The sequence below is a fragment of the Takifugu flavidus genome, chromosome 13, assembly GCF_003711565.1.
Source record: "Takifugu flavidus isolate HTHZ2018 chromosome 13, ASM371156v2, whole genome shotgun sequence".
NCBI classification, from domain to species: domain Eukaryota; kingdom Metazoa; phylum Chordata; class Actinopteri; order Tetraodontiformes; family Tetraodontidae; genus Takifugu; species Takifugu flavidus.
The window spans coordinates 9,335,992-9,363,703 of NC_079532.1; the positions used below are offsets into that span (position 1 = coordinate 9,335,992).

Consider the following 27,712-nt stretch of genomic DNA (forward strand, 5'->3'; position numbering starts at 1 on the left):
TCACCCTGAGACCCAAAACAGCTGCGAGCGGCGCCGACAGTGCTGGAGGCTGATGTTCGTTGGAGATAATAAAGGGACATCACGCATCCATGTTGTAATTGTTTTAACCCCGTTGTTCACATCATTGTTGATTCTGCAGCACGTTTCTCAGAAGGTTCCAGGTATTTGGCCACTTCAGTCCAAATCATGATAATAAGCACTTTGGTTTGGAGGCCTGCACACCCCCGTTAAACCCCTGGCTGTGACAGGCTGTCAGCATCTGTTCTAACCCCTGTACCTTCTGCCCTCTGCTTAGAGCTGGAGCTTTACCTTCTCTGTTGGGGTTGGCCTAATCCAGCCAGATGAGGGTGAGGAAGAAGGACCGGTAAGTAGCCCATTAGCTTCCCTCTTCAGCCATGTTCCGGCTGACCTGGTCGGTGTCTCTCAGCTCAGCCGCCATCTGTGAGTTCCTTTGGCCCAAACCTGTAATCACAACACAAGGGGGAGTCACACGGAACCAGAACTTTGGCTTTATGATTGGAAAAACATCGAGAACACTGAAGAAACTGAGGCGGTTGGAGGTTGTGTGTTTGATCTGCTTTGACGCTGAAGTTAAAGTTTGGGATGAACGTCTTTGGGAACGCCGCACGTGTGCTGAGCTCTAATGAGAAGTGGCATTAAAGGGTTTTGCCTGGAGGGCCCGACTGGTACCAGAGAGCAGCTCCTCCCTAGATGGAGCAGCTTCAGTCTGATTAAACCGGCTGAGTAGCTTCTTGAATTTTTCATCAGTATGTAAACACGCTGAGCTCGATTACGCCTACAAAAGGATCCACCTGCCTTTAATGGCTTTAAGGAACAGAATAATTCAGAATTCATTGACACAAGGTAGAGACTTACTTTTCCTTTGAATTGGTTCCTTTGAGATTTCCTTTCATGTGTAAATTAAAACTTGAAATATGTCCTTAACGGCCCAGGGACTATTATTTGAAGGCTGGAGCAGAAATTGGCGTTGCCTTCTGTGTAGCGGCTGATGATGAAGAGGAGCTCCTGACGCTCAGAGCTGGATATTAATGTCACTGATTCCATCCCACCTGCCGCCAGGGCAGCCATTGTCTGGAATGAAAGGGAAATCCAATTTCCCACGTATCCTCCTCATTTGAATATAAATCCAAGGCTGTCAGGGAGACACAGGAGAACAGGAGGGAGACACAAACACAAATATTTCTCTCCCGTCAATGGCACCGTTCACTCTGGGGTTTAAACCGGATCAGACGGCTTCCTGCTCTTTAACTGTTGCTAGGAAACAACACTGGCCAAAAGTCAAGTAGTGCAACAGTTACTGACCCCCGATATCCAAACTGGGTCACGTTGGAGATGGTTGATAAGGATGCTGCTCTGCCGGTCCGTCACCGGCGAGATGGACCAGGACGCGTCGGGTTTCTGTAGATGGGACTGGAGGGTTCAGCTCCAACAGAAGGTTCACGCTGCTGCTGCATTACTGGTTCGTTAGTCAGTCGAGCTCCAGTGAAGCAACGAGGAGTTCTGATGGTTCTGATTGACAGTGACGGACGAATGAAGGACGGACAGGTGGACGGACGGGCATCGGCGCGTCAGCCAGACTGTCAACCGGACTCTGGGTCACAGCCTGTGGGGGCGCGGAGCAGCGCCTCCCCCTGAGAAGGTCTGAACAGCAGAACCATGAAGGTTGCTCTGAAGAACCACTGGGTGTCAGCTTTGTGGCTTCAGCGCGCTCAGCGTGGCGTGGACCACTGGGCACCGCCGGGGGGGGCGGAGTTCAGGCAGGACGGCGGCTTCATGAGGGACGACAACAAGAAGGTGGACCTCATTATCCTGTGTATTCTTTTTATGGAAATGTAATTATGGTCAACAATGGCCTCCTCTTCAGCCTGTACTGAGCTGGCTGCTCAGCGTGTGTGTGTGTGTGTGTGTGTGTGTGGTGTGTGTGTGTGTGTGTGTGTGTGTGTGTGTGTGTGAGATCCTTCATTAATATGTTGAGTCTCTCTACACTGCTCAGCAGATCAGAGGTTGGGTCCTGCTTTGTTCCGATGGTTCAGCGTCTGTGAGGACCCTCCAGCTTCGTTCACAACACCACCTGAAACGTCCTCTCCTTTTCTGCTGCTTCCTGAGAGGTAAAAGAAAACAGGGATGGACAAATCCAGTCCTCAAGGGCTTGATCCAAGCTGGGTTTGGGGCCCAGCAGGCAGAAGCTGTCTCACCCAGGGGAGCAGAACCTCAGGTGGAAAACTCGGCTTGAATCCGGCTCTCGACTGGATTTAACTGCTTTAATGCTGCTCCCAAAATATCAATCAAATTATGTGTTTGCAACAAATTGGCACTAAAATCTAAAGTAACCCATCAACTCTGAATAAACAAGTCCCACCACACAGAACCGGATAAAAGGCTCTATTTTGCCCCCCCCCCAGTGATCCAAACCTGAGCCGTTCATCCAGCCTTGACTCAATAAGGGGCTTTCCTCCCAAACCGGTGATTTTGGGTTTCCTCCTGGAGGCTCGTGCACGCCGCTGTGACCTCCACCGCAGCATTAACATCCATTAAACGGCGTTTTGAATAATTCATCCCATTTCAGAAGCTCTGACCCTGGAAGGAGGGAGCCGGAGGAGAAGCCGCCGCGCCGCCTTTCATCCCGTTCCGCCCAGTTAGAACGTGAGTAGCTCTGGACTGAATATTCAGCCACACTGGGAGCGTCTGCAGCCCCTCAAACGGCAGGTTGATCAATATTCAGCCCTCATTCAGGGAAGGGAAGGGATGGGATGGGATGGGATAGGATGGGATGGGATGGGAAGGGATGGGAAGGGAAGGGAAGGGAAGGGATGGGATAGGAAGGGATAGGATGGGAAGGATGGGATGGGAAGGGATGGGATGGGAAGGGATGGGATGGGAAGGGAAGGGATGGGATGGGATGGATGGGATGGGATGGGAAGGGATGGGATGGGATGGGATGGGAAGGGATGGGAAGGGATGGGATGGGAAGGGAAGGGATGGGAAGGGAAGGGAAGGGATGGGATGGGATGGGATGGGATGGGATGGATGGGATGGGATGGGATAGGATAGGATAGGATGGGATAGGATGGGATGTTCCCAACCCGAATGGAGTTTTCCTTAATGCTGAGACCTGCCATCAGACATCTGTTGCCCTTGGTAACCGTTTCCAGAGCTGCTTCCAGTGGTTAAACATCTCATTAACAGACTTTAGATGATGTTTAAATGGACCAATCGTCCCTTCTAACAGGAAGAAACCCTGAACAGAACCAGGCTGTGGGTGGGGAGCTAGAGGAATGTTCTCTGAAAGGTTTAAAGCTCCGTGGCAGCTCTTCAGAAACCGTTCGTCTCCCCGGACGTGTTGCACTCATTTTGCCCCATGATTCATTTTTCTCCCTCTCAATTCTTCGCCCCAAATTCCTCCCAACACAAAAGCGCCGACTCTTTTGTCACAAACAATAAATTAAGGAGGCAGATGAATAATCACGTCACAGGGAATCCAATTCCAATCCCAGGTTTGGGACAAGGTAATGGATGGAGTTGGCGATGATGTAATGGAGACGCGGCGAGGCTGCGGAGCTGTGCTGATCCTCTCCGTCCTCTCTGATGGGAACGCCGATGATGTATAGCGGAGATGAGGGAAAGTATTGACTGTAGCTGGCACAATCATCACTCTCTCGGCGTTCCTCAAGGTCCTGTATTAATCATCCTGCGGTCAGGAGTGGATGTGGTGGAGAAGCAGTCGCATCCTTTCCTGCTTTAGAATCAAAGGACGCGAAATCGGATTTTTTTGGCAGCAGCTGAAGACGAAAATGAGGCAATATTTGAAACATCTGGCCCACATCCTGCAGATCAGCAGCGTAGAGGGGGGGGCCTCCAGCAGGCTGTGGTTGTGTTAGATGTTTCTCCAGGAGCAGCGTTGTGGCTCGTCCCTCCATCTTAAATGGGCCAACTGGTAACGGAGATCCAATCACCTGGAGACATCCCAGTTAGACCTCGCGTTGCTCATAAATCTTTCATTGATTTATTAATCTATTCATGAATTAGATTAGCTGGTCTCCAACGTCCCCCCGAGCCCGGAGCTTGATGGTGGTCACAGGGTTCTGGCTGATGTGGACATCAGCAGATGTGCTGCTCGCTGACAGACGTCCATGTCTGTGGTCATAAAGGTGACTCTGCTATGGGCCAAGCAGACCTGTGGAATGAATAGCAATTAGCGCCCCCTGCTGGCACAAGAGGATGATTACGCTGCTCTCTTGTTCTCCTGGTGAACAGCTGAGCTTTGAGGGCTTCTTGAGAAGAGCCAGAAACTGGACTGGAGCTTCCGACCGGTTTAACGGTCCAGCATCAGAGAGTTGTGCTTCAGATAAGAGGGGTGGTTTTAAATCCCAGAGCTGATTAGATACGCGACTGTGTGCAGAGGAGCTTTGAGATGAACATCAAAAGGTTCCTCCAGTTCTGGTGTTCCTGCAGGTTCCTGTCAGCAAATCGTGTGTTTATTGGCGTTTATTTACTATATTCAACAGTCATTCAGTCCTATTATCATTAGCTGTTAGACAGCATCGTCCTGCATTTAAAGACTAAATTAGTATATTTACAACAGTCATGAATACAAATGAGTCATTCGTTTATGAAATATTAATCAAAACAGCATCAGATGATCACACGTCTTCCATTTAATGAAGGACGTGCACGTGGGTGGGTGTGACGTTTTCCAGCAGTCCTTGAAGGTTACATCGTTAAATAAATTGGGTAAATGTGCACGTGTAGCCATCGTTGACCCGTGGTGGGTCCAGCTGACCAGAGGAGACGGGGAAGGTTCAAACGGTTCTTTCTTCCCTTATCAGCAGCGTGGCGCCGTCTCAACGCTGGCCGTGGCGCCGTCTCAACACCGGCCGTGGCGCCGTGTGACCTGAATGATTCAGGACGCCTCGATCTTTGAAACGGCTGCGGCACGCCGCCCCGAGCAGCCACGTTAATGATCAGGTCAGCGGCGTGCTCAGGACCTTCGGCGCTCACATGAACGTTTGTAATATTCTCACAGAAGAAGAAAAAGCCGGTCGGATCGACGCTGTTAAAGGGATTAAAGGCGGAAGCAGGAGGGAGAATAAGCAGTTTAGAGAGGGAGGCGGCGTGGGCGGTGCAGCTGTGGCGCCGTGTGCTGCCTCTTTAAGAGGGGGGGGGCAGCAGGCGGGGGGGGGGCAGACGCTGCTTGTGACACCTTGCAGTGGAGAGTGAGGGGGTGGCAGGGAAGAAGAGAGGGCGCTTCAGTGAGGAGCCAGCCATCGGAGGAGGATGCACAGCAGCGCCGCCACCGCCGCGCCTGCCTTCACGCCGCGCTGACGTCCCCTCGCCGTCCTCCCGCCGTCCCCCCGCCGTCCCCTCGCCGTCCCCCGCCGCAGTGATGGACGTGACCGAGGTGAGTGGAGCCGTGGGTCCGCGTGCACGTCTGCTGTGGGCAGCTGAGCCGAGCCAGCAACTTCTGCAGAGTTGGAGGCTTGTTGACACCTGCTGGCTGGAGGTGGCGGCGTGGCTCCTCCCTGGGGGGCGGGGGGGGCGGCGGTGTGGGGATAACCCGCCTTCGTCTGCCGGGGGGATTACGGCGATTCCCCGTGGCCCCCCAGCGGCCCGGTTACGCTTGCGTCGGGTTGGACCTGTAACGGTGACCTGATGGTAGCGCACGTTGCCTCTGAGAGGACGCTGTCACGCCGGGCGCCGCCGCCTCCGGCGTTATTGATGTTGGCAAAGCTAAGAGCCACTGGACTCAGGGAGGAGTGGACCGCTCCATCAGGAGAACCCGGGCTCCATCAGGAGAACCTGGGCTCCATCAGGAAAACCTGGGCTCCATCAGGAGAACCTGGGCTCCATCAGGAGAACTCGGGCTCCACCAGGAGAACCCGGGCTCCACCAGGGGAACCCGGGCTCCACCAGGAGAACCTGGGCTCCATCAGGAGAACCCGGGCTCCACCAGGAGAACCCGGGCTCCATCAAGAGAACCCGGGCTCCATCAGGGGAACCCGGGCTCCATCAGGAGAACCCGGGCTCCATCAGGGGAACCCGGGCTCCATCAGGAGAACCCGGGCTCCATCAGGAGAACCCGGGCTCCATCAGGAGAACCTGGGCTCCATCAGGAGAACCTGGGCGGTCCTTGTCCGTGTTGGTGGCGACAGAAGGAGCCACACGTCCTCCTCGTGTCTGTCCCAGCTGTCTGTTGTCCTGCAGCCTCAAAGCCGTCCTCACTGGTCCGTCCTCATTGATCCCGTCCTTATTGGTCCCGTCCTCACTGGTCCCGTCCTCACTGGTCCCGTCCTCATTGGTCCCGTCCTCATTGATCCCGTCCTTATTGGTCCCGTCCTCACTGGTCCCGTCCTCATTGATCCCGTCCTTATTGGTCCCGTCCTTATTGGTCCCGTCCTCACTGGTCCCGTCCTCATTGGTCCCGTCCTCACTGGTCCCGTCCTCACTGGTCCCGTCCTCACTGGTCCCGTCCTTATTGGTCCCATCCTCACTGGTCCCGTCCTCACTGGTCCCGTCCTCACTGGTCCCCCGGTGGCTCCATGCAGGCTGGCTCCTGACCCGGCCAGACCTCCTCCTTTAATCACAGCGGGGGGTCGTAGCTCACTCTGAAGGATCGATAAACAGTGTGTGAGCACATTCATCGATAACTGAGGTGGTTGGTAGCTTTAAAGACAAAACCGTCCTTCCTGCCTCTCGAAGGCAAAGCTGGTTACCAACAGGTGACCAGTCCAGCACGGGGCTGCCAGGGACCCCCTGGTGGGACGTGACGGGTCCCTGGTGGGTCACGTCCCACCGCGCTCAGCAAGTCTTTGGGTTTTAATCTGGCTTTTCTCGAATGCTAACGGTTAGCATGAGTCATTGCTAAAGCTGTGATGAGGTCATCCGCAGTGACGTCATCAGGTGTTGAATCCCAACATCCCATAGTCACCCTGGACTGGTGAATCTGGGGGACGGTTGTCATTATAAATGCCTGCGTGCGTAAAGACTCGCTGGCTCCTTTAATCCCGATTTGCCTTCCTCAGTCAGAAGGAACGTCCGTCCCTGGTTGGTTCGCTGCAGATTATCTGGTAATCTGGAATGTTTACAGGTCCAGTCCTCAAAATGGCATCGCCGCCTTTTATTTACGTTCTTTTGATTTTCAATTCTTAATCCAGATGTTGCGTCATCACTCGTCCTGCCAAGATAATCTTAATCATGTCCTCCAGCCTGCGAGTGTGTGTGAGATTACAGTTGAGACTGTGTGTGTGTGTGTGTGTGTGTGTGTGTGTGTGTGTGTGAGTGTGTGTGAGTGTGTGTGAGTGTGTGTGTGTGTGTGTGTGTGTGTGTGTGTGTCTCACACGCTAACACACAACTCTGGTCTCTGAACCTCCTCTCCGCCTCCCAACATCTCATATTAACACGACTTTCTTTGGGCTTTTTTCCCTCCGTAATCCTCATAAACCCACATTTCCAGGACAGCAGCGGCGTTCCCGGCCAGCAGAACCGGGCCGTTCCCGGCCAGCAGAACCGGGCCGTTCCCGGCCAGCAGAACTGTTCCCGCTCTAACGACTGATCAGCTCGACACAGGCAGCGGCGTGTTGCTGGAGTAAAAATAAACGGAGGTGTCTGCGAGGCGGCGGCGCTACGGCGTGAATGCTAATCTGTTAGTAAAAGTCCAGAAGCCGTTGATCCAAGTCTGAGTCATTCCAACCAAGTTCCCTCCTTTCGGAACAGCGGCAGGACGCCGCCACCGGCCCAGTGGAGGTTTAAAAATGCAGCGTGCGGAACAACACGAGGCTCCCGGGGCTCCTGGCCTTCAGCGGGAGGAAGCCGCCTTGGACCGGAGAAGCCTTCACGCCATCTGCTCACAGCCGAGGTGCAGCGCTCCATCTCGGCGCTCCATCTCGCTCCGGTACTTTTCCATCTTGTGAGCGTGACATGTTCTGCGCGCCAAAGGGAGCCGAGATCATGGCGATGGCGGCGGCGGCGGCGCCAACAGATGCTGCCTTTGGCGCTCATTTCCTCGGTATTTCAGAGCTTCTCCAACTTGCTTTTCTTCACAACGTTCCCACCTCAGAATCCCACCGGACCTCCCGACCTCTGACCTCTGACCCCCGACCGAACCACCGACAACCTCCAGGCTCGACACCTTTTAAACTAGAGATGAAGAAAGATCCAAAAGAGCTTCCAGATCCTGGAGTTATTCCGGTCTTCAGATGTGTTCAGGAGCCGGGATCATGCCCCCAGACCCCCAGTCAGGAGGGCAGCGCCTCTTCCGAAGAACGCCCGCCGTCTTCGCTGGAGTTTCATTTCTCCCGTGTTTCCACCTTTGATCTGCCTCCCTCCAACTTTGGAGAACTTGGAGGCGGGAAGCCTGCGGAGGTCCCAGGAGGCACAATTATCCATCAGCCTGATCAGGAGGTGGAATTAATGTGGCCCTGATGTTGCCTGGTGTCACCTCAGGAGCAGCAGGTATTCCGGCCCATGAGGTCCATCAGGAGCTCGGACAGTTCCGGACACACCACGACCTGACATCACAGCTCGCCTCGCCTCAAGGGACGCTTTCCAAACTTGACTGGACTCCAGGAAGCTGCAGGTGGAATCATTTAAATTCAAAGTTTTAAACCGAGTTTTTGGTTTGAAAGTTTTAAATCAAATCTCCGAGGAAGCTACAGACTTGATTTTATTCCTGGGAAACCGGAATGTCTGGATGCTGTGTCACAATTAAATCTCCATGTGATGTGTGTGTGGTGTGTGTGTGTGTGTGTGTGTGTGTGTGTGTGTGTGTGTGAGCTCATCAACCTCCTGCACTGTTACGACTCAGAATTCCAAGATATTCCGGCCTGAAGGGTGTGTGGCAGCGGCTTGTCGCAGTGTGGAATGACAGAGCGGCTCCGTTCGTTGCATCAGGTCGTCGGGAGACGTCAGGAACGCCGCTGCGGGGCCGTTCCACGTGTAGGAATCCTTGAATGTTCCTTTGAAGTGGCGGCCTCCGTTGGATTGGCTCCCGGGTCTGATGGAGCAAAGCTTTCTCAGGAAAAGTGTCCTTGTGCGACTGTCTTTGAATCGGCTGCTGAGGAAAACCGGCGCGTTTTCCCGTCAGGCGCCGCTCGGCTGAACTCCAGAGATGAAAGAGTTGTTTCAGCTTAAATGGAGCCGCTCCGGCTCCGACGCTCCTCATCCGTCAGCCTCCGATAATGAAAGTCGATTAGGCCCAGATTGATGTGCTCAGTGAGTTATTGGGAGTATCTGTGTGTTTAAGAAGTGCCGCTCTGCTTTAAGTGTCCCGGAGGGCAGCAGCACCGGGAACGCAGCCACTCCGGCCCTAATCAGCAGCCTTTTGTTCTCCCAAGGTGACGGATTCACCAGGAATCTGCTCCGCTTCCACACTTCCTGACTGACGCCTTTGATCATGACAGAGGCTTTGAAGTTGCAAGCGTTCCTCTTCAGGCTGACAGATTGTTAAACGTGTTATTTTATTGTGTTGAGATCCCAAACGTCCCATTGTGATTCCCTATTCTTCCGTTCAAGATGGTGGCTTGGCTTTATTTCTGTTTCCAAAATCGGAATAAATGAACCACAGACGTCAGGAAACGGGACGAGCTGGAGGAAAAAGGGGCTCGGCTCCGGCTCGCCGTGAAACGACGGCATCAATGGCGTTTATTGACATCAAAGATTGAGCTAAAACAGGAAGCAGCGCGAGCCCCCCCCCCCCATCTGAGTATTCTGGGACACGTTTGGAGCTGCTGCTGGTCTCCAGGGGATTTATTAGCATCCTGTTATGTTCCTCTTGTGTTGGCATCCACCTGAGGGATGAGCGCTGCTCCGCGCGCTGCTCCGCTCAGTCTGCTGCCCTTCGTGCTGCTGCTCGGGCCTCTGCTCCGCTGTGGCTCCGGCCGGAGTCTCCCAGAGCAGAACGTGGGTCCACCTTTACTCCCAAACCGCTGCTAAAGACCCTGGACCAGGCGGCGTTCCAGAGGCTGGGACGGCTCAGGCGACCTTTCCTGGGAAACGTTCCTGTCAGCGGAGCGGCGTCACGACCACCTTCGCTCTGAATCATCGTCTGCTCAGGGAGGAGTTTGGAGCGTGCCCCCCCGCCACCCCCCCTGACCCCCCGCGGAGCTGTGGGACGACAGCTCAGCGCCACTTTAGAAAGACTCCGGGCGTTTCCATGCCGCTCTGCTACGGAGCCTGTGCTGATGTTTCCATTACACTTGTTTCCATGGAGACGTGGTCTTCTCCCCATCTTTTCCTTCCGTCTGCGTCTCCACAGTAAATCACCGTGTTTCCATCAGCCGCTCGTGTGAGGACGTCACCCTCCATCTCTGCTGTGGCAGGAGGAGGACGTTAACGGGGGGGGGGCCTGGACACGCCGCTGCTTCCTCCCTCACTAACCACGTTTTGTTCTCGGCAGGTCGTGGGTGACGTCACAGCAGGAGCAGATGACGGTGGGAACATGGCGGCCCTCACATGTAAACACCAGACCAGCGCTCTTCTGCTCCACCACTGAGTCACAACTGGACTCACACACAAGTTTCCTGCAGGTAAATCGGCCCCGAGACCTCGTTTACGTCTCTGATGACTGATTAACCACAAAACTAAAGTTTAAACCCAGAGTTTTGGGTCATGGTTTGGAAACTGTCTCATATGCATCATCCCAAGTCTCTATTTTCTTCCCTGGTTAGCTTAGAAGCTAACGCCAGTTAGCCCTAAAGCTGCTGCGTTGCTCTGAAATGCTGCAGCGATAGAAAGATAACGAGGCAGAGTCCACACTTACTTCCCGAGGAAGGTTTCATTAACATTTCTGAGTCGGTAACAGCGCCGAGAGCCGCGTCGCATTAGCATTCAGAACCCCCCCCCCCCCCATTCTGCTCATTTAGGTCCAATCAGAAACACACAGAATTCACAGCAACATGTTAAAAACCTCCAACCTGATATTTTAGATGGAGATGAAACAGGAAAACGTTGCAAACTCTGATTCTCAGATGTTGTGAGAGCAGCTTTAATGCCCCCCCCCCCCCCCAGGAAAGGATGGTTGAGAGGGAGACGTTGTAATTGGAGTGATAACCAGTGTGATCGACCCTGGGAGGGGCTGGGATGGAGCTGCAGACCTCTTATAAGCAGCTTCTAATAAATATTTACTGAAAATTCCAAATTCAAAAGGAGGATTTTTAAAATGTACATATAAAAAATCTTTTTTGGCTTCTGTTCATGCACCAGTTCCCCCCAAAAATCTGGCCTGGGCGTTGCTAACGGCGTCGAGACAGAAGATGCTAAACTGACCCGTCTCTGGGGGGGTCTTTGTTGTGCTCCCACGCTGGGAATCCAGCCGACATTCCCCTTTCCTGTGTTAAGGTATCGTGGAATAAAGGGAAGAATCTCTTCAACCAGCTGGGGGGGGGGCGCTGCCCCCTGCTGTGGGGGGGGGGCGCTGCCCCCTGCTGGGGGGGGGGGGGCGCTTTAGGAAATAAACCGTGTAAATCCTCTCAAATGTGGAACTTCTAGATCTTCGTTGTTTCACTCATTTCTGCTCCATCAGCGGCTGCTCGTCACCTCTGACTTATCTGGGTTTGGTCCTAGTTGGGCGTGAAGCTCTGGAGCGTGAAGCTCTGGAGCGTGAAGCTCTGGAGCGTGAAGCTCTGGAGCGTGAAGCTCTGGAGCGTGAAGCTCTGGAGCGTGCCGCTCTGGAGCGTGAAGCTCTGGAGCGTGAAGCTCTGGAGCGTGCCGCTCTGGAGCGTGAAGCTCTGGAGCGTGCCGCTCTGGAGCGTGAAGCTCCGGAGCGTGAAGCTCTGGAGCGTGAAGCTCTGGAGCGTGAAGCTCTGGTGCGTGAAGCTCTGGAGCGTGAAGCTCTGGTGCGTGAAGCTCTGGAGCGTGAAGCTCTGGAGCGTGAAGCTCTGCGCCGCAGCCTCTACAGAAAGCTTCTACACCAACATCGACGTTTACCTCTCGGGTCAAAGACGAACATGAAAGGCTTCTGTGGTCGCGGGCGTAATGACCCACATTAGCTCGCTGCTCCAGGCAGGACTGAGATGGAGAATAATGCTGCTCTGCTGCTGCTACTGCTGCTGCTGCTGCTGCTGCTGCTGCTCTGCTGCTCTGCTGCTGCTGCTGCTGCTGCTGCTGCTGCTGCTGCTGCTGCTACTGCTGCTGCTCTGCTGCTCTGCTGCTGCTGCTGCTGCTACTAATGCTGCTGCTGCTGCTGCTCTGCTGCTGCTGCTGCTGCTCTGCTGCTGCTGCTACTGCTGCTGCTACTGCTGCTGCTGCTGCTGCTGCTGCTGCTGCTGCTACTAATGCTGCTGCTGCTGCTACTAATGCTGCTGCTGCTGCTCTGCTGCTGCTGCTCTGCTGCTGCTGCTACTAATGCTGCTGCTGCTACTAATGCTACTGCTGCTGCTGCTGCTGCTGCTACTAATGCTGCTGCTGCTGCTGCTCTGCTCTGCTGCTGCTGCTGCTGCTGCTGCTTGCTGCTGCTGCTGCTGCTCTGCTTGCTGCTCTGCTGCTGCTGCTGCTACTGCTGCTCTGCTGCTCTGCTGCTGCTGCTGCTACTAATGCTGCTGCTGCTGCTGCTGCTCTGCTGCTGCTGCTGCTGCTGCTGCTCTGCTGCTGCTGCTCTGCTGCTGTCTGTGTGCCAGGATACAGGAGTGACAGGTTTAAGATTGAACGGAGGCGACTGCTAGCTTACGCTGCTGTCGTGTCCCCGACCGTCTTCTCCAGATAACAATGTTCTTGATGGAGATCATTAGGAGCTTCCATCAGCGAGCCGTCGTCTCACATCACTCAGAGCAGCACCGTCTCGCCGCGTCGCCGCAGCAACAAGTGCTCGTCCATCTCTTTTATCTGTTGTGGGACGTGGCCGCTGTGTTCCAGCATCTGATCGTGCAGCTCAACCAGCAGCTTCTCCTGCTGGGGATTAAGTGCCTTGCTGAAGGGCACCTTGGCTGGCCGATGCATTTTAAGCGACACTCGTTCATTTTCCACAATCAGGCTGACTGACAGCTGACGGGCCGGTTCAGCGGTGCCGAAGGTGTCGGGGTCACGTCCCAGAGTAAACCAGAACCTTTGGTCGGTCGGATCGGACTCTCTCAGAACCTCCTGCTGATCGTGGGTCAGGAGGAGGTCAGGAGGTTTGTGTGATGGTGGGATTAAAAACATCTCTCAGGATCCCTTTTAAAGGCCCGAAGGTTCTGGGTTCGACTCCCTGAGCCCCCTGAACTCTGGCTCAGGGTTGGTGGTTAAACTCTGATTCCACCAATCGAACGTTTCGTCCTCGATACTCACGAAGATCAAGTTAAAAACACGCAGTCGTCTGTGTGTGTGTGCGTGTGTGCGTGTGTGTGCGTGTGTGTGGTGTGTGTGTGTGTGTGCGTGTGTGTGTGTGGTGTGTGAACCTCTTCCCTCCCTCAGAGAGGCGCCCCCTGGAGGCCGATGGGCGACAGGATGAGGTGCTTCAGGAAGCGCTCCACGCTCCCCTTCCTCGCCGTCCTCGTCTCCTTCCTGCTGTTTCTCAGCCTTTACCTGGACGACGGATACGTGCTGGTGAGAGGCTGCACACCTGAGCGCCGCGTCATCATCGGCGCCGCCACCGTGGTCGTGGCGGCGCCGATGATGACGTAACCGAGTGTTTCTAAAGCTGGAGGTTCGGCTCCATGTGGGACACGTTTATAGAGATAAGAGCTAATCAGGTTAGAGGATCCTTCACTAGTGACGGATGAGAAGACGATCGCGGCGGCGACACGCTTGGCGTCCGTCCGTTCGGAGCGCCGACGGACGCGTCCGTCCGGCTGATTCACTTCCTGGTCGCCACCAAACGTGCCGTAAAAATAACACCTGTTTCCTGCTTTGAAGGAGGCGGAGAAGAGAGACCCGGGGCGACGCTGCTGCCTCCCGCAGCCTCGGGCAGATACGTCCACCCCTTCAGAGACCTCACCAACTTCTCCGGGACCATCAATGTGACCTATCGCTACCTCGCCGGGATCCCGCTGCCACGCAGAAGTAGGCGCCTCGCTGCCGCGTGACGCCCTTTGACCTTTCACGAGCAGTTTTCTTCCTCTGTCCTCAGAGTATCTGACCATCGGCCTGTCGTCGGTCAAGAGGAAACGAGGGAACTACCTCCTGGAGACCATCAAGTCCATCTTTGATCAGTCCAGCTACGAGGAGCTGAAGGAGATCGTGGTCGTGGTCCACCTGGCGGACTTTGACCTGGTCTGGTGTGAGAACCTGGTGCAGGAAATCACCAGGAAGTTCCCTCACCACATCATCGCCGGGCGCCTCCTGGTGATCCAGGCCCCGGAGCAGTATTATCCGTCCTTGGAGGGGTTGAAGAGGAACTACAACGACCCGGAGGACCGGGTCCGTTTCCGCTCCAAGCAGAACGTGGACTACGCCTTCCTCCTCAACTTCTGCACCAACCTGTCCCACTTCTACATTATGCTGGAGGACGACGTGCGCTGCTCCAGGAACTTCCTGACGGCGCTGAAGAAGGTGATCACCTCCAGAGAAGGTTCCTACTGGGTGATGCTGGAGTTCTCCAAGCTGGGCTACATCGGGAAGCTGTACCACTCCAAAGACCTGCCCCGCCTGGCCCACTTCCTGCTCATGTTCTACCAGGAAATGCCCTGCGACTGGCTCCTGATTCACTTCAGGGGTCTGCTGGCCCAGAGGGACGTGATCCGCTTCAAGCCCTCGCTGTTCCAGCACATGGGCTACTACTCTTCGTACAAAGGAGCGGAGAACAAGCTGAAGGACGACGACTTTGAGGAAGATTCCATAGACATTCCCGACAACCCTCCCGCCAGCCTCTACACCAACATCAACGTCTTTGAGAACTACGACGCCACCAAGGCCTACAGCAGCGTGGACGAGTACTTCTGGGGGAAGCCTCCGTCCACCGGGGACTTCTTCCTCATCGTCTTCAACAGACCCACCAAAGTCAGCAGGATCAAAATCGTGACGGGGACGGAGGACAGACAGACGGACGTTCTTCACCACGGCGCCCTGGAAGTGGGGCAGAGGTCCGTGGGCACCAAGCAGGGGCGCCAGTGCCTGTCCTACGTCACCTTAGGAGAGTTCAGAGGCGGGAACATCGAGGTGAACAACGTGAACCAGAAGATCGGCTTTGACATCGAGTGCGTGCGAATCGTGGTGACGGCCAATCAGAAAGAGTGGCTGATCATCAGAACCATCAGTTTATGGACCGCGCAGCTCAGAATCGGCACCTGACGGGAAGCTTTGGAATCCAAACGATCCATATTTTCTTGGGTTGTTGAGGCGTCTGAGTTGTTTGGGTGATTGTCCGATACGAAGCCTTCCTAAAATAAAAGTCTGAACGTTCAGCTGACTGATGGCTTCAGTCATTTGGGGTCTTTTGTAGGTGTAAAATATTCCTGAATGTTGCTGCCGCACATGGTTTCAAGAGGTCAAACTAAATAAACCCTCTTTATTATCGGCCTTTAACCTGGAAACAGCTGAAATTGGCGCAGAAAAGCAGTTTTCTCCGGTCGTGCAACAGGACAGTTCAGTGCGGATGATTCATCTTATTCAAGGTTCCATCAGGACCTCCGAGAAACTCGGATACAAACGCCAGAGAAGAGCTGACAACGACGGAGGACTCGCATCTCACCAGGAAACGTGGAATCATTGGAAGGAGCGAGTTCATGTGAGCAGGAGCAGCAAAGAGGATTTTCTGCTTTACTTTTACAGCTTTACAGCTTTTCTCCCGGGTTATTTAATTTTTCTGACATAATTCAACACTTTTGTTGTAATCTCTACTTCTTTTAGTCGACAGGTGGGTTTATTGCTTTTAATAGTTTTATATTTAATAAATCCTTTCCTGTTATTTTACGCTTCAATCGTCTGCCGTCCTTTGCTGCCACCTGCTGGTCAACGTTTGAAATGCTATAAACTTTATAAACTTTGATTTTAAATTCAGCTTGAAATTCACTTTTATGAAATTCATAACTGATTTGGTGAATTTCAGTTCTTAATAAAGTGAATTATTTATTAATCAAAACATTTGTCACATTGTAAACAAGCAGCAGTAATTTGCATGACCTATGAAACTGTTAGCAACTATTAATAAAATAAATTAAAACAAGCACCATTTAGCAACCATACGCACACATTTATACAAACCAAATACATTTTTTCTCCATAGAACAGCCTCAGGGGTCAGTCGGTTGTCTTGGTTTTAAAAGATAACTTGTTTTAAAGAAAATAACAACACTGCCATCTTCAGTGTCTTTTTCAACATCTAGAATTTAACTTGCAACTCCTGTAATCTTTTGTCCCACTCCTGAATCCTTTTATGTGCCTGAAGGTGATTTGTTCTGATCTCTAATTCCTTACATTCCCATCTTCTAATGTTCTTTACCTCATATTAAAGGATGGCTGCTTCCTTCACCTCCTGCAGCCACATCCGATCCAAACCGACGTCTTTTATCTCCCACACATGAATTTTACTCTCAGCTCAGGATCACAACACACGGAGAAAACCTTCCTTTAAGTGCACGGATCTGTATTTTCTTTCCTTTTCAGAGGATGAGTGATGAGTAGCAGATCTATGGCTAAATCATTTGCAGAAAAGGCCCAGGTTAACTTATAAATGCTGATTGCTGAAGGTACATAAAGTATTAATGTTTGAATTTCATCTTTATTTGTGGTGCACGCTTAAATGTTCCATACTTACCCAAAACCTAATAAAATGGTAATAACTAACTAAAAGGTTTATACATGTGAAATTTTCTGAATAAACATGAAAATATGGAGAGTGATATGATTATAATAAAAAATGCTGAAATATATCTGGGATTTGAGTTGTTATCGTGCCACATTTAAACCGAATAATTCATTTTCTTCACGGTAAAATGGACCTTGTACAGTCGTGACGTCATCAATCCGCGACGGTGTTTTCTTTTTACAGTGCTAACAGTCGAGCTAACAGCTGCTGCTGAATTTGAAATTCGGGTAAATGCATGAGTGTCGTTTCGACATCTTCCTACTTCTCAGTCTTTTTTGACACTTTTTAGCCTTTACTCCGGCGATTTGCTCATTAGTTCACTGGATTTCTGCAGTGGGGAGACTGGTCCCAGTAAGGCGGCGAATATTGCGACGTTAGCTTAAATCTTAATTAAAATCTTCCTTTTCGCGTAAAACTACGTTATAAAGAGTTCGGCGGGCTGTTAATCTTTTGCTGATCGTGTAAAATATTGAACCTCTAATGTTTACATAAAAATCCAGCGGTTTTATTCATACATGAGCCTAATTGATATCATTTGGTTTCATTATCAAGCTGCTTTAGTTTTGCCTTCACAAACGAAGTTTTCCTCTATTTAAGTATCGTGGTCGTAGTTACAGGAATTCATTAACGCCTTTATCATATAATTTTACATATTTATTGGTGTTTTTTCCCATATCGTTTTATATTTGTTAAACGTTAATCTGTAAATGAGATTTTTAGTCCTTTTCACATCGGCTGCTTTCAGTGATTTAACCAAACAATGAACGTTACCTTCAGGAAACATCAGAGTTTGCAGAGCTGAATGAGCCTTCTTATTCTGCTGCTGCTCCGGACCTGCCAGGATGGGCCAGCAGCTCTCAGGTCAGATGAACCATCTGCCTGAGAAGCTGGTGAAACACATCGGACTGGTGCGAGACAGCGGATACCTCAACTATGAGGAGTTTCTGGGACGAGTGGCTGAACTGAATGACATGTAAGTCTTGCTGTGTGTGTGATGATGAACACATAATTAAGCTGGATTCCTCTGCCTCAGCACGGCCAAACTCGCCGTCGGGCAGCAGAAGCACCTGCTGTTTGAGGTGCAGCCCGGGTCTGATGCCACGGCCCTGTGGAAGGTGGCCGTCAGGGTCCTCTGCACCAAGGTGAGACCTCGTGCACACGTGCCAACCCGGGCATCAGCCCGTGGGGGAGAAAATAAATCACGTGACCACTTTCCTTCCCGCCAGATCAACAAGGAGACCGGAATGATGGAAGCGTCGCGCATCATGAACCTGTACCAGTTCATCCAGCTGTACCATGACATCACCAGCCAGGCAGCTGAGGTGCTGTCTGCAGAGGGCGCCGCCAGGGACCCGTCCGCCACGCTGCCCTCCACAGACTCCTGCCAGGCCAGCATGTGGATGGGCAGGTACCCCCATTTCTGAGCCCACAGAACCTCTGTAGGACCCCAAGAGTAGCGCCTGAGATGCCTGAGAGCCGACTGTGTTTTCTGCTGCAGAGTGAAGCAGCTGACCGATGAGGAGGAGTGCTGCATCTGCATGGATGGGAAGGCGGACCTCATCCTGCCCTGCGCCCACAGCTTCTGCCAGAAATGCATCGATAAATGGTACGACCGTGCGTCCGTGTTCAGTCCCTGCAGCCTCTCTCTCTCCGTTGCTTCTCTGTTTCCGCAGGAGCGGGCAGAGCCGGAACTGTCCGATATGCCGGCTGCAGGTCACTGCTGCCAAAGAGTCGTGGGTGCTGTCCGATTTCCCCACAGAGGACGACATGGCGAGTTACATCCTGAACCTGGCCGATGAAGCTGGCCACCCTCACAGGCCTTAGAAAGATGCTCGAGGTGGAGCGGAGGAAGAGCTGTTAACCAACGACAGTATAATAATAATAGAAATAATAATACAAATGGAATAAACAATACAAATTAGCTTTGAGTACACATTTCCACCTGTGAATATAACCAATGCAAGGAAGTCCTGCATGTTTATTTCCTGTCCTGCCTTATCAGTGGTGACGTTCAGATTTCCCACGTCAGAACCTTGCAGACGTTCTGAAGGCCGTGATCTTCTGCGAGGTCTTCTGCACTTTTAGAATTAATGCTACATTTGAATTGTAAATACATATTTTACTGTCTTTTAATTATTATTTCACTTTAATCCTGACTGCTGTACTACTGTAGTTCACACTCACAAAAGTACAATTTTAAACCAGACCAGTTTGGTCCGTTTATTGTTTATTTTTTACTGATATGCAATGCAGATGTAATTAAACAAAAAAAAAAAAAATGTAGCATTTGCTTCTATTAGCTTCATTCTGTGACATAAGAACATTCAAATAAAGTTTGCTCCAATCACAAAGCAAAGGCTGAAAGAATGTTCTAAAATATTTTTTGCACTTCATGTTGCACCAATAGGATGTATAAACAATATCCAAATGGTATTTTAAGTGGACCTAATGCAAAACCTGTTCACCCACTGACATATGATGACAGGAAAGATCGTGAATTCACGTGTAGTTTTATCTCATGAGCACCTTTTTTAGTGTCACTAAGTGAGGTCACCATGGAGCCGCGGTGTTGGTGTAATACACCGGGTGACCGGGAGGTGTCGCTCAAGGCGAATCTGTCCTAAATACACCGACGAAGAGAATACGTCTTAATTGGGCTGATTGCTGCTGCGAATTCCACCAACTTGCAGGTGAGTTTTTAATTTCTCGGCTTCAGTCTCTCAACACATGACAGTCGTGTTTAAATACAGAAACATAGCAGCTGTGTTCCAGAGGGTTGTCAAGGTTTTTTATTATTTTTAAAAAATGTAAAAATCACCGAAGCTCTCCTGGTTACACTTGCTCACAACAAAATCTGGCTTTCCCCCCCGTAACACGAAAATAAATTCATAAAAAGAACCTACAGACGATCTTACAATAAACGCAATCAAACCTGAAACCAGCTGCTCTTAATTGATGTTTCTGGGGAACACAAAAAGTGACGGACCGGAAGTTTAACTACCCCGGTATCGCTGCGTGCAGCTGTAATTGTAAATATGGAGCTTAGACGTAAATAAAACCCGTAGAAACAATTAAAAAACACTTTCAGTATCTATTTCAATACATGAGCTAAGAATAAGGCAAAAGTCAACACAAGTTTCCAAATGATCACGAATCGAAGTTTCCAACAACTGAACGTCAAGAAAACAAATTTATCCAAGAAAATCAAACATTGAAAATGAATATAGTGCCCTCTCAAGAGGACAGAAAACACCCACAAGCACCAGGAACCATATGAAATATACTATTAAAATCTGAGGACTTGAAAACAAAGACGATAGAACAAATGTATTTGTGGTAAACCTCTGGTTCATTCAGTGGGGTTATTGCCAACATCTGCCTTCACAGCATCCACCAGAAAGCTCAGCTCATTGCAGAGCGTCTCATGGCGGTAGGCCACCCGGATGTGTGCCACGTTTGTCCGTCGTATGTCGTTGCCAGCTGGTCCTTCCTCCAGGTAGTTGGGACCAATGAAGTGTTTTTTCTCCTGTGGACGAAAAGGCAAAATTAGCTTCTTTGTGTCGGGATTAACACGTTCAACAGGAGCCCGGGGCCCCTGGAGGCAAACATGGGCCCTGGAGGCAAACATGGCCCCTGGAGGCAAACATGGGGCCCTGGAGGCAAATGTGAGGCCTCCAGAGGCAAAGCTCCTCCTGTAACCTTTCATCACTGCGTTGTGGCTCTTTTTAATCTTCTTATTTAAACAACGGGCACAGCAGCATCTTTATGTGGGTTCTCCATCGAGTCGTCTCCTCTGGTTCTGCCTCTTACCTGATGCGAGAGGCCGCTCTGCACCACGCTGTTTCTGGCTATTTCACACAGATCACAGGTGCTCAGCTTCCACAGCTGGGCTGCGATGGCGTATTCCTCCATCAGTGGCTCCTGTGAGGAGAAACCAGCTGTAGATTTGATCGTGTGTCTTTACTCTGATGCCTCCAGTCACGGTCCAGTTCTAATGTTCTGTCTTTGGTGCCCGTGTTCAGACCTTTGTGTAGTGGAACTGCATGGGGTCGTCGGTGGACAGCGACACACACAAGCCTTTCTGCAAAAACTCCCGCAGGGGGTTCTTGGAGTACTCCAGGAACAGGCTGTTGTTGCTCAGCGGGGACATGGCGATGGGGACCTGTGCCAGGTAGTAGAGATACTGCAGAACTGGACTCTGAGAGGAGAGAGGGGGCGGGTGAGGCTCTCGGGACAGGTTCTAATTGGAGCATGACTTCGGAATATGAATCCGGGCTGCACCTTTTTGAGGTTGAGTCCATGAGAGATGTTGTCTGCTGTGAGGAAGGCGGTGACCAGATGTGTGATGGAGCCAGCCTCTCCGCAGTGAGGCCGGAACTGGAAGGTGTTCAGCCCTCGCTCGCTGCACAGGGACAGAACCAGGAGAACTTAAAGTATACCTGGAAGGACCCATTAGGCTGAGCAGGAGGGGCAACGTTGGGCCTCCTGTTGTCAGCAGGACGCAGGGATCCAGAGGTTGGACTCACCTGCGCAGGTTGTTGAGCACCATGATGTTGGCGTACATGTAGAAGAGGTAATAGGTGTAGGGGGGGTTGTCATCTGCTGTCCAGGCCTCTGGCTTTGGACTCTTGTAGGAGAACATGTGGTCGCTGTGCTTGGACTCGTCGTCCACGCTGTCAAACCCTGTCACCTGCAGCGGGGATGAGGACACTCAGGCGCACGTGCAGGAAATGAGCCTCCGCACAAGTGAAAGCACTCACGTATTTTAGGAACACGTGCACGGCTTTATGCGCGTGTGGGTTGACGGTAGCCTCAAACAGGGGGAGGAAGATGTTCTCCAAGATCTTGGCAAAGTTTGGTATTAACTTCTTTGACCTGAAGATGTCGCTGCACAACCAGATCACAAATGTTTCAGTAGTTTAGAGGAAAACTGCAGCCGAGTTAAGGAGAAATATGGAAACTTCTGTACTTATTGAGGGTTTTAAAGCTCTTACTAGATCCTGGGAATCTGGATCATCCACCTCATGTTGGGTGAGTGGACCCGGTGCTGGATGAACCAGTTGGCCAGGTTCTCCCACTCGCTGGTGGAGCGTCCGTAGATGGACAGACGGGGCTCGATGTGCTGGTACTTGCCCTCCTCCAGCTCTTTGGCCACCTCCTGAAATAGACCACAGGAAGCTGTGGTAATTCTGAAAAAAGCAGAAGCGGCGTGATGTGACGGTTTTTTATCTCCGGTCTTATTCCTGCTGCCAACGGTCCACAGAGCGACGCTGACGGGACAGAAACTAACAAACGTCATGTCTCAGAAGGTTGAATTGGACCAGGTTTGGCACCTTCTGCCCTGAATAAAGGGTTTACGTTACAGTTGGGCCGAACAAGGCGCTATTGTCTCGGTGTCTCGCGTCCTGGACCTGGACGTCACCTTGATGAGACGTGCAAAATATTCTCCTTTGATGTAGTTGTCCGTCTTGAGGTAAATCTCTCGCAGCTCGCTGGCTCCCACCGGGTTGTATTTGGAGTTGAACTTGTCAAAGCGGTGAAATGTTTGTCTTCCCTGGAATGACAGGAGGGAATGCTGTTGCGTAATGACCAGCACATTTCATTCCATATTTCACATGAATCATCAAACGTGTTCCTACAGCATGGACGTCCAGGGAGTCCACGGTGAGGTCGTAGGGGTCCATGTTGAGGCTGCTGAAGACCTGCTTCAGCGTCACCTTCTGGCCGCCCTTCTCCAGGACCACGCGGTCGGCCTCCGTCTGGTAGGTGGTCTTTATAAACTTCAGCAGGTGCTTCTGGTTCATGCAGGCGGCGGCGTGGATGTGCGTGTCCACCTGCGTTGGGAGGAGCTGCAGCTCAGCTTTGGTCGGGCTAAAACGGCGTGAGCATCACCGCATCAGGCCCACCTTTCTGACGTTGTAGAAGTCTCGGTGGGCGACGCTCTTCAGCTCCTTCAGCTCCGCCATTTCATTCAGCATCTCGTGCAGATAGAATTTGGAGGCCAGGAAGTTGAGCCGTCTGTGGCAGTAGGTCTTCCTGCGTGGAGAAACATGGCTTTTATTCAGCAGAAGAGCCGCTGTGGAACCTCTCATCTGAGATACTTGCGTTGGGCCGTCGGCTATCATGGCGAGGACGTGACTCAGGTCAATGGCGAAGGTCTCGATGTCGGGGTACGGCAACCCGTGAGGCCTGTCCTGTTTCAGGTCTTCGGTGGTTTTGTAAACGTGGATGATGCCGTCCTTCATCTTCAGCTGGTAGTTGAGGTCCTCGGGAACACCCTCCATGGAGTAGGGATCCTCCCCCTCATGTGGGAAAGGCCAGATATCTGCAGAAAAGCCCATCAACATCTCAGCCTCTCGCATACGTCACGGCCCCGCTTTGATGATGTTTCATTTGTAGTCGGGAATATTTCAAAGGACGTCGTGTCTCCCTCCCGCACTGCTGTTAAATTAGAGCTCTGGAGGTTGGAGAACACGAGTCCTACACAGATGTTCAGCCAGCAGCTGGGTTGACCAAGACAGGAAAAGTTGGGATCACTGTCCCCGTACCCGGCCGGATCTCGTCCTCCTCCCTCCACGGTTCGTCTTCAGAGTTGCGCAGGAAGCGTGCGGTGGTCCGGGGGAAGTTGTGATAGGCCAGCCTGGAGTACTTCTCTCTGATGAAGAGCGCCCCGAGCAGACTTTTGGCTGCCTGCTCATAATACTCCACCGTGATCTGGAAAATCGAAGGAAAATTGTGTGTCTGGTACATTTGTTCCCTTCCGTTATCAAACTGCTCAGTTTCTGAAATAGAAGCGCTACAGCGATGGTCTGTATGACATCATGAGTCTGTCTAGGTGGAGCTGCGGCTCCATGTTCTCGTGCACGTGTTCCCCGTTACCCCTGCGCAGTAATCTCCACTGATGGTCACTCTCTGGAAGTCTGGAAAACTCTCGTGGAAAACGGGTTCAGGCGTGCAGGGCGAGGATGCCGCCCATTCGGGAGCGCCGGGCATCTGCAGCGATAAGGACTGGGAACGCTTCAGCATGAAGCTCTTCTTCCTGTTGACACCAGAGCAAACGCTGTAAACAGGCGCCCGCTTCCGGCCGTGCCGACAGCCTGGATCGCCCCCACCTCTTGGCACATTCCTGGGACTGCTGCTCCGCCAGCTCCTTCTGCAGCGCCCGCTCCCTGTCCTCGTGCAGGCCGATGGGACAGTCCTCCTGGACGGTGTACAGCGCCATGGCGTCCTTGGTGTCCTCCTCTTTCAGAGCAGAGGCAAACACCTTCTCTGCTAGCAGCCGCACCTTCTCGTCCACCTCGCTCATGGACATTTTGGGGAAGAGCCGCGGCATCTCTGTGGGAATGGAGAAGGAGGTGAGCCCGGCAGAGCTGGGTTCTGTAGCGCCGGGCGGCGCCGGTCCGTAAACGTGCACGGCCGTCATATCGCTGCTGTAGCGGAGCAGCCGCGTATATTCACCGCGCTGAAACGTCAGCACTAACGTCACTGGTGGCAGCTCCCCAGAGACGAGGAGGACGGACACGTTTCAGCCCCGGCTACTGTCCCGAGGAGGGAATGGGGTCGTATTTAAGACACGGGGGCCACGACCAGACGGCCCCGCTGCTGCGTCGCCACGGCGCTAAACAACGATGTCATTTATGACTATTATGACCCGACAGCTGGTTTTTGTACCAATACGGCTGCTTTCTGGGGGGGCTAAAAGGGTGGTGGCTCAAGTCCTGGGAACAGTAAACTTGATAAACTTTCCCAGAGAATCGAGGAGCGTTTCAGTCGTCTCTGGGTTTTCCATAAATGGGCAGCAACCACCTTCGACCCTTCGGGAACAGCCAGACTGGGATCGACCTCCGTGGCACCAGCTAGCGCGCTGTTCTATGTGTGGGACCCTGTGAATGTGATGTCAGCTAGCTATGTAGCAAGTGTGCTCATTGTGTCATCACTTGTTGCTAATGAGGTTAACATCGCGGCGTTTAACGGCCTGAACAGCATCCGCAGTATCGGATGTGGCGTCCTGTCCTGCCAGCTCGCCGTGCGGTGTGATTTACACGCACGTCAGAGTTGGGTCTGCTGTCAGCTACATTCCTGCTGCTGGGACAGCTGAGGGTGTCTCTGGTGTCCTTGACCTACATCTCCACATAATAGAAACCTGAGCCACAGAAACAAGGAGGGCTTCAAACATGTCAGATAAAACCTGGATTTTCTGTTTTAGACGTGAGTTCTAATGCAAAGATGTGATTATATCAGCATCGCCACACGTGCACGCTTCTTACCTTCTGCTGCTTTAGCCATGTTTGTTCAGTCTGCCTGTGGAATCGGCTGTTTCAGGGTTCACGAGGCGACCTCAGAACCTTCAGCAGCTTCTGGCTGCCCTGTTTCTGCCTGCCTGTCTGCCTGCCTGTCTGCCTGTCTGTCTGCCTGCCTGCCTGCCTGCCTGCCTGTCTGCCTGCACCTACCGTCCTCAGGTGTACCTGCGATGGTCGTCTTCAGGCCGTCCCCGTGCTGGCTGTACTGGCTGTACTGGCTGTACTGGCTGTACTGACTGGCTGTACTGGCTGTACTGGCTGTACTGACTGGCTGTACTGGCTGTTTATGCTGCTGCTGCTGCTGCTGCAGCTGCTTGTTGTTGCTGTCTTGAGTGTCTCTATTTTAGGGACTCGTGGGTCCGGGGGGGCCCTGATCCAGGCTGGTGCATGTCAGCCACCAACTGTGACGGGGCAATAATAACGTAGCGTTTGCCCGGGGTAATTATCAGTTGCTGCTCTTCTATCTCTTAGAAAGATGTTGTGGTGGCGCTCCACCAGCAGATCAGGCTTTGCAACATCTACACACCGACTGTCGCGTTGAGGGAGGGGGTTTATGCCTCTCCTGGGGGGGGGGCTTGTTATTGTGCCTCGGTTTGTTAGAAGACAGAAGCCTGAATTCCTGGGACAGTAAAATCTTCCAAACATTCCACGTTCAGGGGATCGTGTCCCTGTTTACGTGTAATTAGCACCCCCCTAATGACCCCCCAGCCAGGTTAAATTCTGCCTCTCCAGCGTGTTCTCACCTCTCCCCAGGCAGGGCGTGGACTGCTGCTTGAACAGGGGGGTGTCCCGTCGCTTCATCCTGATCTGGATCAACCGAGAAACAAACAGATCATCGTCCAATCAGGCGTGGATGCAGCAGCAAACAGAACCGGTCCGTCCTGAACGGCTAATCTGCCCCCGCGTGGCACAAACGGCGGATTTAAACTGAAACACTGGAGACAAGCAGGTGGTTGCAGGTGCTTCAGTCATGTGACCATCAGCCTATGAATCACATGAGCACGTTGGCTAAAGCAACTTGTGATGTTCTTGTGTAACTCCCGGAGGAGGGAACGAGTTCTGAACACGTTCGTGGTGTCAGCAGCAAAGGAACGGAGCGGATTTCTTTAGAAATTTGTTGAGAAATAATTCCGGACTGGAAAACGGTGTCTGACGCTGGTGTGGACGCCGGGCGGCTTCTGGCATTTCCTGTTTTCGTCACGCTTTCCTCCGACTTATCGGAGGCATAACGAGACCCACAGGGTCCGAGGGCTGTAATCTGATTACTTTAGGGTCCCGGACGGTTGCAGCCATCAAAGTCAACATCGATGAGAAAAAGCCGACGTTTTCTGCCGTTCTGGACTGAAAATGAGACTTTTCTCTCTTTATATCAACTTTTTCTCTTGTGTTCTAAATTCATTTCAGAAATCAGCTTCTTTATTTTAGCTTCTTTATTTTATTTTAAGTAGAAGTAGGAAGATTGATAGTGTGTGTGTGTGTGTGTGTGTGTGTGTGTGTGTGTGTGTGTGTGTGTGTTCATACCTGCAGACCTGCCCGAGCTTTCTTTTCTGGACTTCAACTTATCGGTGGAATTTCCTGTCAAAGCCTGAGAGACAAACGGCAGCTGTGGTGTTTTTCAGCCGCTGACACACATGCAAATGTGGGCGGTGATGAGAAAGATAAACAGGAACAGGTACAGGATCATTGAGGCTGCAGAGAACTCACTGTGCAGGCGTGGGGGCGTCTCCGGACGGCGGCTCCGGACGGCGTCTCAGGACGGCGTCTCAGGACGGCGGCTCAGGATGGCGTCTCAGGACGGGGGCTCAGGATGGCGTCTCAGGACGGCGCTCTCAGGACGGCGCTCTCAGGACGGGGGCTCAGGACGGGGGCTCCTGCCGCGCCGCTGCCTCTTATCCAGCCTTATAAGGGCCCAGCGGTCAGAACAGAACTGCTTTTCACTGCCTCACACTCTACAAGTGGCAGCAGGAAGTGGTGTGTCAGCGCTGCAGAGTGCACGAGAGGAAGTGATGTCGCTGAGGACAAGCTGGTGCTTGTACAAGAGCAATACCGCTGGGGGCTTTTGTGAGGGAGGGAGGGCAGTTTGGAAATGTGAGCAAATTCCACTGCACACCTTCAAATATCCGTAGTTTGGTGCTCAGCTGTTTTAGCCCTGCTAGCTTAGCTGGTACAGATTAGTCAGCCAGAAGGCTTTTTATTATCCTCCAAAGTTCCTGCAGCCACCCCGAGTCGTATGTCCCGGTTCCTCTTGAGGAGTTTTGGCATCGTTCTGTCGGGCGGGTGGGGAGCTGATCGGGGTGAAACTAGGTGGATCAGAGCATTAGCATAAATAAAGTGGAACCTGTTGACCAGGCTGACTGATGGAAGCGTCTCTGAACCTCCACACCGAGGGCGAAGGGCGCCACCGTGTGGCCGTGAAACGGAAGTCACGTTCAATCGCACGTCATTTTCTGAATGTTCCGTTTTAAATGAATTTAAATATATTTGCATCGTCTGCTGTTACACGACCTTGAATAACTGAGCTTTGAATGGGAATGAGCTGAAAAGGGAAGTAGAATTCCTCTCATTTTGAAGCTGTTTTTAACTGAAACAAGAATTGTGTTAATAATTCCAAACTTGTTAAAGTGGATTTTAGAGCAGAGGAAGATTCCTGCAGCAACAGATCTGAAGTGTTAAGAGGTTA

The 27,712-nt window shown here is 52.1% G+C and overlaps 3 protein-coding genes across 7 annotated transcripts; 2 read left to right on the top strand and 1 right to left on the bottom strand.

Annotated features, from left to right (window-relative positions):
- The first annotated feature begins 9,772 nt into the window (after positions 1-9,772).
- Positions 9,773-15,845, top strand: LOC130535821 (alpha-1,3-mannosyl-glycoprotein 4-beta-N-acetylglucosaminyltransferase C-like). Its single transcript, XM_057051137.1, has 5 exons — positions 9,773-10,300; positions 10,412-10,541; positions 13,402-13,540; positions 13,846-13,989; positions 14,057-15,845. Exons 1-5 carry the CDS (start codon positions 10,197-10,199, stop codon positions 15,214-15,216), a joined length of 1,677 nt encoding a protein of 558 aa, XP_056907117.1. The 5' UTR covers positions 9,773-10,196; the 3' UTR covers positions 15,217-15,845.
- A 997-nt stretch (positions 15,846-16,842) lies between these two features.
- On the top strand, positions 16,843-19,088 carry rnf141 (ring finger protein 141). The gene is made up of 6 exons (XM_057051129.1): positions 16,843-16,959; positions 17,510-17,705; positions 17,766-17,874; positions 17,959-18,140; positions 18,231-18,338; positions 18,406-19,088. Exons 2-6 carry the CDS (start codon positions 17,575-17,577, stop codon positions 18,554-18,556), a joined length of 681 nt encoding a protein of 226 aa, XP_056907109.1. The 5' UTR covers positions 16,843-16,959; positions 17,510-17,574; the 3' UTR covers positions 18,557-19,088.
- A 296-nt stretch (positions 19,089-19,384) lies between these two features.
- On the bottom strand, positions 19,385-26,626 carry ampd3b (adenosine monophosphate deaminase 3b). 5 transcript variants are annotated; one of them, XM_057051126.1, is made up of 16 exons: positions 26,554-26,626; positions 25,776-25,839; positions 23,845-24,067; positions 23,612-23,771; positions 23,281-23,446; positions 22,834-23,057; positions 22,639-22,764; positions 22,372-22,566; positions 22,155-22,286; positions 21,727-21,890; positions 21,493-21,619; positions 21,259-21,422; positions 21,014-21,134; positions 20,757-20,930; positions 20,543-20,653; positions 19,385-20,258 (listed from the first exon to the last, which is right to left on the bottom strand). In XM_057051126.1, exons 2-16 carry the CDS (start codon positions 25,831-25,833, stop codon positions 20,082-20,084), a joined length of 2,322 nt encoding a protein of 773 aa, XP_056907106.1. In that variant the 5' UTR covers positions 25,834-25,839; positions 26,554-26,626; the 3' UTR covers positions 19,385-20,081. The 5 variants fall into 5 exon arrangements, with proteins under 5 accessions (XP_056907106.1, XP_056907107.1, XP_056907108.1 ...); XM_057051127.1 differs by having other exon boundaries at positions 22,639-22,768; positions 22,838-23,057; positions 26,554-26,622; XM_057051128.1 differs by lacking the exons at positions 25,776-25,839; positions 26,554-26,626 and adding an exon at positions 25,000-25,289 and having other exon boundaries at positions 22,639-22,768; positions 22,838-23,057.
- Between the last annotated feature and the right edge of the window lie 1,086 nt (positions 26,627-27,712).

Excerpts from the sequence above, each read along its gene's own strand:
- rnf141 (XM_057051129.1), top strand. The coding sequence starts at position 17,575 with ATGGGCCAGCAGCTCTCAGGTCAGATGAACCATCTGCCTGAGAAGCTG. Across the intron at positions 17,706-17,765 it reads GTGGCTGAACTGAATGACAT|CACGGCCAAACTCGCCGTCG; the intron begins GTAAGTCTTGCT and ends CCTCTGCCTCAG. Across the intron at positions 18,141-18,230 it reads GCCAGCATGTGGATGGGCAG|AGTGAAGCAGCTGACCGATG; the intron begins GTACCCCCATTT and ends TTTCTGCTGCAG.
- LOC130535821 (XM_057051137.1), top strand. The coding sequence starts at position 10,197 with ATGTTTCCATTACACTTGTTTCCATGGAGACGTGGTCTTCTCCCCATC. Across the intron at positions 13,541-13,845 it reads CGGATACGTGCTGGTGAGAG|GCGGAGAAGAGAGACCCGGG; the intron begins GCTGCACACCTG and ends GCTTTGAAGGAG. Across the intron at positions 13,990-14,056 it reads GATCCCGCTGCCACGCAGAA|AGTATCTGACCATCGGCCTG; the intron begins GTAGGCGCCTCG and ends CTCTGTCCTCAG.
- ampd3b (XM_057051124.1), bottom strand. The coding sequence starts at position 24,155 with ATGACGGCCGTGCACGTTTACGGACCGGCGCCGCCCGGCGCTACAGAA. Across the intron at positions 22,765-22,833 it reads TAGCCGACGGCCCAACGCAA|ACCTACTGCCACAGACGGCT; the intron begins GTATCTCAGATG and ends CCACGCAGGAAG. Across the intron at positions 21,135-21,258 it reads GTGCTCAACAACCTGCGCAG|CGAGCGAGGGCTGAACACCT; the intron begins GTGAGTCCAACC and ends GTCCCTGTGCAG.